The sequence below is a fragment of the Salmo trutta genome, chromosome 2, assembly GCF_901001165.1.
Source record: "Salmo trutta chromosome 2, fSalTru1.1, whole genome shotgun sequence".
In the NCBI taxonomy this organism is placed as follows: Eukaryota; Metazoa; Chordata; class Actinopteri; order Salmoniformes; family Salmonidae; genus Salmo; species Salmo trutta.
In genome coordinates, this window is record NC_042958.1 from 23,360,590 (window position 1) to 23,374,291 (window position 13,702).

The 13,702-nt window shown below is 42.4% G+C and overlaps 1 protein-coding gene across 4 annotated transcripts in view; it reads right to left on the bottom strand.

Annotated features, from left to right (window-relative positions):
• wwp1 (WW domain containing E3 ubiquitin protein ligase 1) overlaps nucleotides 1–13,702 on the bottom strand; it is a 62,299-nt gene that overhangs the window by 32,910 nt on the left and 15,687 nt on the right. For 3 of the 4 annotated variants that reach the window (XM_029699023.1, XM_029699013.1, XM_029698997.1), the window contains exons 2-3: nucleotides 11,924–11,983; nucleotides 6,759–6,988 (exon numbers count right to left, since the gene is read on the bottom strand). In XM_029699023.1, coding sequence (XP_029554883.1) covers nucleotides 6,759–6,967 — 209 coding nt within the window. In that variant the 5' untranslated portion in view covers nucleotides 6,968–6,988; nucleotides 11,924–11,983. Of the gene's footprint in view, nucleotides 1–6,758; nucleotides 6,989–11,923; nucleotides 11,984–13,021; nucleotides 13,192–13,702 lie in introns of all 4 variants that reach the window. The other variant, XM_029699004.1, reaches the window with a different exon arrangement.

The following is a 13,702-nucleotide window of genomic DNA, read 5'->3' on the forward strand; positions in this document are numbered from 1 at the left end:
TGTGTTGCCCAATAGCCTGCTGGAATAGGCTACAGAGGATGCGTTGCCCAATAGCCTGCTGGAATAGGCTACAGAGGATGCGTTGCCCAATAGCCTGCTGGAATAGGCTACAGAGGATGCGTTGCCCAATAGCCTGCTGGAATAGGCTACAGAGGATGCGGTTGTAATTTCAAATCACTGAATCAAATAATATGAACTGAATATGTTTGTCAACAACAGACAGTGTTTCTTCTTCTGTAGCCTATTCTGACTGACTTAACATCAATCTAATTTGTCCTCCAAACTGATCAGTGATAATTAAATTGTAAGTTAACTAAACATGTCCATTAATATACATAATATAGTTATAGGCCATTTATTAAATCTGTTTACCAGCTCCAGTTAGGCTACACAAGTGGCACAAATTGATTTGCAATGACTCCAGTGATATTGCCATTTTAACATATTTATCAAATGGTAGGCTACAATGGCATATCATTTAATAGGATACTTGGATGGCCAACAGATGCAAATGAATTATTGTCCATGTTTAATGGCATTTTCATTGAGGACTCCCACCCCCCCACAATAAACACTTCGCTTGATGCGGCTTTCCATGAGCAAAGTAGACATTAAAATGCCATTTAAACCACTTCCAAGCGGCTTTTTCTAATGTGCTCTAGTGCACCCCTAGTAGTTTTCCAGTACAATGTCACCGTTATTTCTTGATGCGCATCAGTTTTAGCGTGTTAATGTTTTATGGAAAAAGGGTTGGAAAGTAATAGGTAATAGTCTCCATAATGACAATCTACAACTGGTAAAAAGTCCTGTCTGCTCTGTCTCCTCTCACGTGACTCAGCCAAAAGTGGAGTCAGCTGCAGCACTCTCAACACACTCCTGCACTCACTACCTGATCATGAAATATATTTTTTTAAGAGAAATGACATGGCGTTCACGATGCAACTTAGAAGTAGCCCAAAAACCTGCAACCTATACATTATCACCTGCAACATTGTTTTAAAAAGTAGCCTAATTTGGTCGGAAAAAATCAAGGACATGGCAACCCTGCCTAGCATTCCTTTAGGCTAGCCGACTATAGCCATGTCAATATCTCTTTTTGGAACATCTGTCTTAAAGGGGCAGCATCCTATTCTCAAATCACATACTAATTTAGAAACTAAAATGAATGCAATTAATACAACAAAGAATAGAGTAGTGACTTGCAATGTTAAAGTATACATACATTACATGACCAAAAGTATGTGGACACCTGCTCGTCAAACATCGCAATCCAAAATCATGGGCATTAATATGGAGTTGGTCCCCCATTTGCTGCTGTAACAGCCTCCACTCTTCTGGTAAGGCTTTCCAATAGATGTTGGAACATTGTGCCTGAATGGAAGCAAGTCCCCCCCCCCCCCCAGCAATCACATTAGTGAGGTTGGGCACCAGTCAAGTTCTTCCACCCCAATCTCGATGGACCTCGCTTTGTGGACATGGGCATTGTCATGCTGAAACAGGAAAGGGCCTAGCCCCAAACTGTTGCCACAAAGTTGGAAGCACAGAATCGTCTAGAATGTCATTGTATGATGTAGCATTACAATTTCCCTACACTGGAATTAAGGGGCCTAGCCCAAACCAGACCCAGACCATTACTCCTGCACCAAACTTTACAGTTGGCACTATGTATGCGGGCATGTAGCGTTCTTCTGGCATCCGCCAAACCCAAATTCGGCCGTCGGACTGCCAGATGGCGAAGCGTGATTCATCACTCCAGAGAAGTCCAATGGTGGTGAGCTTACACCACTCCAGCCGACACTTGGCATTGTGCATGGTGATCTAAGCTTGTGCTGTTATTGTGAAGTGGAAACGTCTAGGAGCAACAATCGCTCAGCCGCAAAGTGGTAGGTCACACAAGCTCACAGAACGGCACCGCCGAGTGCTGAAGCGCTTAAAAACAATCTGCCCTCGGTTGCAACACTCACTACCAAGTTTCAAACAGTCTCTGGAAGAAATGTCAGCAAAATAACTGTTCGTGAAGCTCCCGATGAACAGTTCTTGTACTGACGTTTCAACCAGAGGCAGTTTGAAACTTGGTAATGAGTGTTGCACTACGCGCTTCAGCACTCGGCGGTGCTGTTTTGTGAGCTTGTGTGACCATCGTTGCTCCTAGACATTTCCACTTCACAATAACAGCACTTACAGTTGACCGGGGTAGCTCTAGCAGGGGAGAAATTTGACAAACTGACTTGTTGGAAAGGTGGGATACTAAGACTGTGCCATGTTGAAAGTTACTGAGCTCAGTAAGGCCATTCTACTGCCAATGTTTGTACATGGAGACTGCATAGCTGTGCTCTCAATTATACACACACATACGTCAGCAACAGGTATGGCTGAAATAGTCGAATTTGAAGGTGTCCACGCACACACACACACTTCTTAAATAAAAAATAATAATTACCTACAGGGGTCCTAAAATTATATATCAAAAAGCTAAATGATCCATGGTACGACCATCTTAAAACAATTCCATATGTTAGCAGAGCGAGAGCATACAAACCTAAAGGCTCTGCATGACCCCAATGCATTTAACTACACCATGCCAGGGCCAGCAACAATTCTGTTCGGACCAGTAGATTTTTGGCCAAATGGCTCAACCGGGCCAGTGAGAAAAAAAGTCAACGTTGGACCATGGTGTGTTTCATAGGCAGCCACGGAGGGGTGGCGCATATCCTGACTGTGCTTTGATTAACGAACAGCAAGCTGGACAAGTTAAAAAAAATAAAAAATAAAAAAATAAAGTTGAAATGACTGAATAAAGTCCATCTCATAAATCCTTACCATTCATAAATCATACAACGTAGTTATATCTCCATGGTATCAATTCAGGACAAGTAAACTAAAGATCCCGTTTGTATTTTCGATATGAAGTCCATAAGGACTTGCGAGACACTAAAGTAAGTGACTCGTCAGTAGCCTATCGAATTGCATCGTTAAGAGAGCTTTTCATTAGGCTCCATAATTTGCATACTGGTAGCCTTTTTTGCTAATTACCTGCTGTTAAATTAAGGTCAGGAGACTATTACAGGATTCTTTAAAGGCCCTTTGCAATCAAACTTATTTTTGACCTGTGTTTCATATCATATCGTACAACAGCTGATGAAACCAACACTTAACCTCTAGGCTAGGGGGCAGTATTTTCACGTCCGGATGAAAAGCGTGCCCAAAGTAAACTGCCAGCTACTCAGGCCCAGAAGCTAGGATATGCATATTATTAGTAGATTTGGATAGAAAACACTCTGAATAATGTCTGTGAGTATAACAACTTATTTGGCAGGCGAAACACCAAGGACAAACCATCCAGGAAAAAAATAAAAAATAATTGAGGTCACTCTTTTCAATGGGTTTTCTATGGGGATATAGATTAAGGCACTTGCTTGCAGTTCCTATCGCTTCCACTGGATGTCAACAGTCTTTAGAAATTGGCTGATGTTTTTCCTTTCAGTAATGAAGAAGTAGGGCGGTTCAGAACGAGCGTCGAGTTAAGTGTACTGTTAGAGGCGCACGACCTGAAAGCTAGCTCCACTTTGTTTTCGTCCTGTATTGAACACAGTTTATCCCGCCTAAAATGTTATTGATTATTTACGTTAAAAAAAATACCTAAAGTTGTATTAGGAAAGTTGATTGAAATGTTTGTACAAAGACTACTGGTAACTTATTAGATATTTTGTAGTCATGTTGCGCAAGTTGGAACCGGTGTTTTTCTGGATCAAACGCACCAAGTAAATGGACATATAACGACGGAATTAATCGAACAATAAGGACCATTTGTGATGTTTATGGGACATATTGGAGTGCCAACAGAAGAAGCTCGTCAAAGGTAAGGCATGAATTATATCGTTATTTCTGAGTTTTGTGTCGCGTCTGGCGGGATGAAATACGATTGTCTGTGTTTGTTTGATGGGGTGCTGTCCTCAGATAATAGCATGGTTTGCTTTCGCCGTAAAGCCTTTTTGAAATCTGACATGGTGGCTGGATTAACAAGAAGTGAAGCTTTATTTTGGTGTATTGCACTTGTGATTTTATGAAAGTTAAATATTTCTAATAATTTTATTTGGCGCTCTGCCATGTCACCGGATGTTGTCAAATCGATCCCATTAGCTTGTTATGGATAGGGGGCAGTATTTTTCACAGCCGGATAAAAAAACGTACCCGATTTAATCTGATTATTACTCCTGCCCAGAAACTAGAATATGCATATAATTATTAGCTTTGGATAGAAAACACTCCAAAGTTTCTAAAACTGTTTGAATGGTGTCTGTGAGTAGAACAGAACTCATTTGGCAGGCCAAAACCTGAGAAGATTCCAAACAGGAAGCGCCCTCTCTGACCATTTCTTGGCCTTCTTTGTCATCTCTATCCAAAACAGGGGATCTCTGCTGTAACGTGACATTTTCTAACGCTCCCATAGGCTCTCAGAAGGCGCCAGAACGGTGAATGATGACTTTGCAGGCCATGGCTGAAAAACAGTAGCACATTTGGATAGTGGTCGATCTGAGAACAATGAGACTGGGGGCGCGTGCACGAGCCGACACCATGTTTTTATTTTTTCGTCTTTGAACGAAAACAGGGTTTCCCGGTCGGAATATTATCGCTTTTTTTAATGAGGAAAAAAATAAATTAAAATTAAATTAAAATAAAATCGCATAAAAAAATTATTTTAAAACAGTGTTTGACATGCTTCGAAGTACGGTAATGGAATATTTTGAATTTTTTTGTCACGAAACGCGCCGGGCGCGTCACCCTTCTTTACCCTTCGGATAGTGTCTTGAACGCACGAACAAAACGCAGCTATTTGGATATAACTATGGATTATTTGGAACCAAACCAACATTTGTTGTTTAAGTAGAAGTTCTGGGAGTGCATTCTGACGAAGAACAGCAAAGGTAATCCAATTTTTCTTATAGTAAATCTGAGTTTGGTTAGTACCAAACTTGGTGGGTGTCAAAATAGCTAGCCATGATGGCCGGGCTATCTACTCAGAATATTGCAAAATGTGCTTTCACCGAAAAGCCATTTTAAAAATTGGACACCGCGATTGCATAAAGGAGTTCTGTATCTATAGTTCTGTTTTTTGTGAACGTTTATCGTGAGTAATTTAGTAAATTCACCGGAAGTGTTCGGTGGGAATGCTAGTTCTGAACGTCACATGCTAATGTAAAAAGCTGTTTTTTGATACAAATATGAACTTGATTGAACAAAACATGCATGTATTGTATAACATAATGTCCTGGGAGTGTCATCTGATGAAGATCATCAAAGGTTAATGCTGCATTTAGCTGTGGTTTTGGTTTTTGTGACATTTTATGCCAGCTTGAAAAATGGGTGTCTGATTATTTCTGGCTGGGTACTCTGCTGACATAATCTAATGTTTTGCTTTCGCTGTAAAGCCTTTTTGAAATCGGACAGTGTGGTTAGATAAAGGAGAGTCTTGTCTTTAAAATGGTGTAAAAAAGTCATATGTTTGAAAAATTTATGTTTTGGGATTTTTGAGGAATTTGTAATTCGCGCCACGCCCATCATTGGATATTGGAGCAGGTGTTCTGCTAGCGGAACGTCTAGATGTAAGAGGTTAACAGGATTTGATCCATAAGAAGCTAACCTGTTCTGTACTGGAATAGGAAAACTAGAGGGAGAAGGAATCTAGACCATTTTTTTTCCCCCTGCAGGAACCAGGCTACTCATGAGATTTCTGAGCATTTGTGGTAAAACAAAGAAGATGAGTTCTCAAAGGTCTTATTTATCTGTGGGAACCTGGGGGTGGTGCTGAGAAGGGAACAGTGTGGATTCATTGGAACACAGTGAGCTTGTGGAAGAGCGGACTAACGACTAGAAGTCTGAGCAGTCTGAATAGCTTTAATACTTAGTCATCCAATCTGGGCAGATGGCCTACAGCACAAGGAAATGACGATGATTGAAAAACCAAAGCAGACATACTGTATCTTTCCTCTGAACACTCTGTTCCCAAAAAGAGCCTGTTGGCTTTATTGTTTTATTTCCCTTGTTGGTGCGGAGGTTTGAACTGTGCTGAAAAGACCCTTCTGTATCTGTTCAGTTGCAACTCTAGCAGGAACTGCCTGTAACCTAGCAGCTTTTATGGTTCTCTTGTTTTAATGAGTCAAAGCCAAATGTCAGGCTGTGTTCCAAATGACACCTTATCCTGTATGAATAGTGCACTAGTTTTGACCAGAGACCTATGGGCCTGCTCAAAAGTAGAGCACTATTAAGGCAAAAGGGTGCTATTTCAAACTTGCCCTCAGAAACTCATTAACCAGGCCACTAATTGCCTTGATGGGGTAATTATCTCAGACAACAGCCAGGGCTCTGTTTGTTTGGTTTCTTTTTGTGTATGCTACATGTTATAGGAGTAGCTAGCTAGCTGTCTGTCTGAAGCTCAGCCGTGGCCTGCAAGTCATAGTCCACTGGTTCTAAAACAAGCTCTATTATGGTGGCCTCTGGTACATTCTAATGCTAGATTGTATTTTCAACCAGCAACTGTCATGAAACACTGATACCTTTAGATTGAAGCAGCACTACAGAAAACGATTCATACTGAATTGGTCTAACTCTAAAAAGAGTGGGACTTGATTCAGAAAGGAATACAACGTTACCAGAGCATACCAAAAACAGACCACAGTAGGTGATTAAGGTGGTGAGCGAATTAAATGGGCTACTCACGACACACATTAAGAACACACACAGAAGGTAGGGTTCCTTACAGAGTGAGCCGCTCATCCCACTTGGGGTTGGAGGAGCTGTGGGACTTTGCCGTGCGGCGCGACTCCCCTTCCGCTGTCACCTCCACATAGATGGACGTCCCAAACAAGCTCTTCTTTCGCTTGAGTTTGGCACAGGCAACGACGGCATGTAGCTGCGACGTCGGCCCGTGGTTATAGCTACACTCCGTTCTGGAAGAGGCCGTGGCCATGTCATACACCGCAGTGGAAGCCTGAAGATACACAAAACAAAGGTGGTAAAAACAAGGACAACCTTAAGAAAAGTCACCAGCAATCTAAAACAATGTGATATACAGTGCCTTCGGAAAGTATTCAACCCCCTTGACTTTATCCCCTTTGTTACGTTACAGGCTTATTGTAAAATTGATTAAATACAACATTTCTCTTCAATCTACACACAATACCCCACAATGAGAAAATATGTTACATTTTGCAAAAATGTCTAAACCTAACAGAAATACCTTATTTACATAAGTATTCAGACCCTTTCCTATGAGACTTGAAATTGAGCTCAGGTGCATCCTGTTTCCCTTGATCATCCTTAAAATGTTTCTACAACTTAATTGGAATCCACTTGTGGTAAACTCAATTGATTGGACATGATTTGGAATGGCACACACCTCTAGATAACGTGCCACTGTTGACAGTGCATGTCAGAGCAAAAACCAAGCCATGAGGTCGAAGGAATTGTCCATAGAGCTCCGAGACAGGACTGTGTCGAGGCACAGATCTGGGGAAAGGTACCAAATATATTCAGCAGCATTGAAGGTCCCCGAGAACACAACGGCCTCCATCATTCTTAAATGGAAGAAGTTTGGAACCACCGCCCGGCCAAACAAAGCAATCGGGGGAGAAGGGCCTTGTTCAGGGAGGTGACCAAGAACCCGATGGTCACTGACAGAGCTCCAGAGATCCTCTGTGAAAGTGGGAGAACCTTCCAGAAGGACAACCATCTCTACATCATTCCACCAATCTGGCATTTACAGTAGTGGCCAGACGGAAGCCACTCCTCAGTAAAAGGCACATGACAGCCCGCTTGGAGTTCGCCGAAACAAGTTTCTCTGGTTTGACGAAACCACGATTTAACTCTTTGGCCTGAATGCCAAGTCTGGAGGAAACCTGGCACCATCCCTATGGGTCACCGCATGGTGGTGGCAGCATTATGCTGTGGGGATGTTTTTCAGCAGCAGGGACTGGGAGACTGCTCAAGATCAAGGCAAAGATGAACAGAGCGATCCTTGATGAAAACCCGCTCAGGACCTCAGACTGGGGCGAAGGTTCAGCTTCCAACAGGACAACGACCCTAAGCACACAGCCAAGATAACGCAGGCTGGCATCGGGACAAGTCTCTTAATGTCCTTGAGTGGCCCAGCCAGAGCCAGGACTCAAACATCTCTGGAGAGACTTGAAAACAGCTTTGCAGTGACGCTCCCCATCCAACCTGAGAGGATCTGCAGAGAAGAATGGGTGAAACGCCCCAAATACAGGTCTGCCAAGCTTGTAGCGTCATACGCAAGAAGACTTGAGGCTGTAATCTCTGCCAAAGGTGCTTCAAAGTACTGAAAAGGGTCTGAATACTTATGTAAATGTAATAGTGTTTTATATTTAATACATTTGCAAACATTAAAAAAAAAAAAAAATCATTATGGGGTATTGTGTGTAGATTGATTAAATTGTTTTTTCCCCCCCTCATCAATTTTAGAATAAGGCTGTAACAAAATGTGGAAAAGTCAAGGGGTCTGAATATTTCCGAACGCACGAATATGAACTGTATTGGGACATTGAACTCCTTATCCATTAATGACTTGCCCTGCAATAACTTTTGACTTCCATACTGAGTATCACGATACCACAGCAAAAAAAAATGAAGGTTTATTAGCCAAATCTTTGAGCAATATAATCATAAGGGGGACATCGGCTACGCTGATATACAGAGTTGATCCGTGAGACATGACAGAAACGGCGACCCGCGGAACTATACAGTGGGGGGAAATAAGTATTTGATCCCCTGCTGATTTTGTATGTTTGCCTACTGACAAAGAAAGGATCAGTCTAATTTTAATGGTAGGTTTATTTTAACAGTGAGAGACAGAATAACAACAAAAATCAAGAAAAAGGGAAGTCAAAAATGTTATAAATGCATTTGCATTTTAATGAGGGAAATAAGTATTTGACCCCCTCTCAATCAGAAAGATTTCTGGCTCCCAGGTGTCTTTTATACAGGTAGCGAGCTGAGATTAGGCGCACACCCTTAAAGGGAGTGCTCCTAACCGCAGCTTGTTACCTGTAAAAAAGACACCTGTCCACAGAAGCAATCAGATTCCAAACTCTCCACCATGGCCAAGACCAAAGAGCTCTCCAAGGATGTCAGGGACAAGATTGTAGACCTACACAAGGCTGGAATGGGCTACAAGACCAACATAAAGCAGCTTGGTGAGAAGGTGACAACATTTGGTGTGATTATTTGCAAATGAAAGAAACACAAAAGAACTGTCAATATCCCTCGGCCTGGGGCTCCATGCAAGATCTCATCTCGTGGAGTTGCAATGATCATGAGAACAGTGAGGAATCAGCCCAGAACTACACGGGAGGATCTTGTCAATGATCTCAAGGCAGCTGGGACCATAGTCACCAAGAAAACAATTGGTAACACTACGCCGGGAAGGACTGAAATCCTGCAGTGCCCGCAAGGTCCCCCTGCTCAAGAATACATATACATGCCCGTCTAAAGTTTGCCAATGAACATCTGAATGATTCAGAGGACAACTGATGAAAGTGTTGTGGTCAGATGAGACCAAAATGGAGCTCTTTGGCATCAACTCAACTCACCTTGTTTGGAGGAGGAGGAATGCTGCCTATGACCCCAAGAACACCATCCCCACCGTCAAACATGGAGGTGGAAACATTATGCTTTGGGGGTGTTTTTCTGCTAACGGGACAGGACAACTTCACCGCATCAAAGGGACGATGGACGGGGCCATGTACCGTCAAATCTTGGATGAGAACCTCCTTCCCTCAGCCAGGGCATTGAAAAATGGGTCGTGGATGGGTATTCCAGCATGACAATGACCCAAAACACACAGCCAAGGCAACAAAGGAGTGGCTCAAGAAGAAGCACATTAAGGTCCTGGAGTGGCCTAGCCAGTCTCCAGACCTTAATCCCATAGAAAATCTGTGGAGGGAGCTGAAGGTTCGAGTTGCCAAACATCAGCCTCAAAACATTAATGACTTGGAGAAGATCTGCAAAGAGGAGTGGGACAAAATCCCTCCTGAGATGTGTGCAACCCTGGTGGCCAACTACAAGAAACGTCTGACCTCTGATTGCCAACAAGGGGTTTGCCACCAAGTACGAAGTCATGCTTTGCAGAGGGGTCAAATACTTATTTCCCCTCATTAAAATGCAAATCATTAAGATTTTTGACACGCGTTTTTCTGGATTTTGTCGTCGTTATTCTGTCTCTCACTATTCAAATAAACCTACTATTAAAATTATAGACTGATCATTTCTTTGTAAGTGGGCAAACTTACAAAATCAGCAGGGGATCAAATACTTCCCCCCCCACTGTACAAAAAAAAATATTAAAATTGAGGTTGTCGTCACTGGCTTACCACACACAAAAAAAATACCCAATAATGTCAAAGTGGAATTGTGTTGTTTTCTACATTTTTTACAAATTTATACAAAATTAAAAGCTGAAATGTCTTCAGTCAATAAGTATTCAACCATTTTGTTATGCAAACCTAAATAAGTTCAGGAGTAAAATTGTGCTTAACAAGTCACATAAGTTTCAATAATAGTGTTTTAACATGATTTTTGATTGACTCTTATCTCTGTACCCCAACACACACAATTATCTGTAAGATCCCTCAGTCGAGCAGTGAATTAAAAAATATATTAAAAAAAAAGAGCATGTTGAAGTTACTAATTACACTTCAGATGGTGGGTGGCATAATGTCAGATTCTCTGTAATAATGGTATGAGATTAATAATGCATTTTTATTTTGTAAATTGGTTTCTTGCATCAAACACTTTCGGTCACCTTGTCTAAAAGACAAGTGGATAAATACAAGTTAACTAAAATCATGCAGGGCATGACATTTTTTTAAATCTCACGGAATGTATTGTAGGCTGAATGATAGAACAGCTATTTTAACATGTTAAAATGTTACAGGATTCATTTTCTTCATTGTTTTTGATGGGTAGGCCAATCGGCTAGGACTACATTACGATCAAATAGTTTTAAGTGTCCAAGTAGGCTACTGTGGCTAACTTAAAAAGAGGGTACAGCCTCTGTTCACAGTAAATGTGCGCTTAAAGAATTGCACCGAATTTTCACAACGTTCAAGCTTGCGCTCAGCAGACCAGAAATTACCTTTGTCTAAAACAATTTGAGGGAACATTGGTTATAGGCATGACTGTCATCGGCAAGGACTAGGGAATTTTTTGGTGGGGGGGATAAAAAGCACAAAGCACAGGCAAAATCCTTGAGGAAAACCTTGTTTCGTCTGCTTTCCAACAGACACCGGGAGACAAATGAACCTTTCAGCAGGACAATAACCTAAAACACAAGGCTACATATACACTGGAGTTGGTTACCAAGACGACACTGAAATGTTACCGAGTGGCCTAGTCACAGATTTGACTTAAATTCAGCTTGAAAATCTATGGCCAGACTTGAAAATGGCTGTCTAGCGATGATCAACAACCAACTTGACAGAGCTTGAAGAATTTTTAAAAGAATAATGTACAAATATTGTACAGTCCAAGTGTGCAAAGCTCTTAAAGACTTAGCCAGAAAGACTCACAGCTGTAATCGCTGGCAACAGTGATTCTAAAACGTATCGACTCAGGGGGAGTTGAACACTTATCTAATAAAATATATATTTTTAACATTCAAATTTTTTTTATACATTTTTTACAAACGTTGGAATGTTTCTTCCACTTTGACAGGGTATTTTGAGTTTAAAAAAAAAGACAATTAAATCCATTTTAATCCCACTTTTGTAACAAAATGTGGAAAAACTCAAGGGGTGTGGGTACTTTCGGAAGGCACAGTACCTTTCGTATCCTTGGCTAACATTAGCTCGAGCTCACATCCAGGGGGAAAAAAAAAGTACTAGAATAGCAAATATACATCCCTACTCACGATTGGTGCGTTTTGCAGAACCCTCCGGATCCTCAGCCGACTCCGTGGCCCATGATTGCCCTGTAACAGGAGACCGGGAGTAGTTAGTCATGCACTGTCAGCTGTTATACTAACACTGATCTGGGTTGCGCAAAGAAGGCTTTAACCTAACAGAACCAGTCACAGGGAAAAGAGAAAAGGGGGAACTTTCTTTATCTGAACAAAGTGCTGATGTATGGTTTGTTTTGTGAAGAGGAGTGACAACATATGAATGTCCTTAAACTGCCAAGATAAAACGGTTACCACAAGATCCCTTCCCTTCCTGTCCAAACACAGATGGGGTGCTAGGAGTCGTGTACTCAGAAGCTGAGAGCCACAGACCCAGGGAGCTTCAAACTGATAACTGTGCAGATGGAGGCGAGAGAGAGAGAGCGGGCTAAGAAAATGATCCATTGTCAGCATACATACACCACCACCACTCAATTCTGAGGGCATAACACCACACAGACAAACATAGCCATCTGATATTGCTACACAAACAAAAACAGAGGAAAATCATGTTACTCACTGGAAAAGCAAAGGGACATGAAAACAGCCACAAACCATTATTATTAAAGTGCAGATATGCACACCAATTGCCACAAATTGTCTCAACAGACTGCCTCAAAGTGTAACATACTCTCACAAGTAAACAGGGCAAGCAAGGCCATCTCAGAGCATTAAAGGCTGAGATGAGTGGAGCCAGAGGACTCCCAGCTGACTAAGGGTGAAGTGCTGTTCATCAGGACAGGAGAAAGCCTCCATTGTCTTTAGAGCAGGGGGAATCAGGTCCCGCTTTTCCATATAATCAATAGGCTATGCATTATGATCTTCAGGCCCAAACTAATCCGAGATCAGCACTCCTACTGTAAGATGCTTTATATAGATGGCCCCGGGGCTTCATCCTCATCCAAACATCTCATGGAACACAGCAGAAGTCATTAGAGAGGGTGCAGAATCCAGAAGACCTTGAAGGGCACTTCACCCTACTCCGACACACTGCACTCGTCCCCTTCCTCACTTCTACACGGCACTTCTATCAATCCTCTCCTCTGCAAAACACCTCAGTCCTTTACTCACCTTTTATCTCCTGTCCTCTCCTTCACATCTCACTCCACTGCTCTCCTGTACCCGTCTGGCTGGCATAGGGGGACGGACGGTATGCGTCTGCCTTGCATTAGCTCCAGCTCAGCCGAGTGGCACAGAGACTACCGGCAGGCAGGATAAAACCTTTCCCTGATCCCCTCCGTCTGGAGACACAGAGCAGCCCAACCAGAGGAGGATAGGAGAGTAGGGGAGGATGTGGGAAGGGAAGTACAGGGGAGAGTGGGGATGTTGGCATCAGAACCAATGACACAGCATTACGGAGTGCGTCTGGCATGGAAACCAACCAATGTCTGAGATTAACAACCTCTGTCCAGCTGAACGAACAACCAAGCGACTCGCAGCACCACTCCGCTCATTATGCCTCCAGCTGTAACATGACAGGGGAACAGATAGCTGGCATAACCTCAAAGGTGAACCAGCGTGACATCTAGGGCTGACACAATTACTGTATAACCGATGGTTATGGATGAAGACCGTCATGAAAAGTGAAATAACCGTAAAAAATAAACGCGTTTACTTCCCGCTTTGCTCCTATGGGTACACTCGCAATGTCCGCCAGTCCACACATTACGCCATCATTAACTTAAATGGAGAAGCCAATTATACTTCTATGGCAGCACATGCGTCAGAAGTGGAGGAGAAAATGTGCGTCAA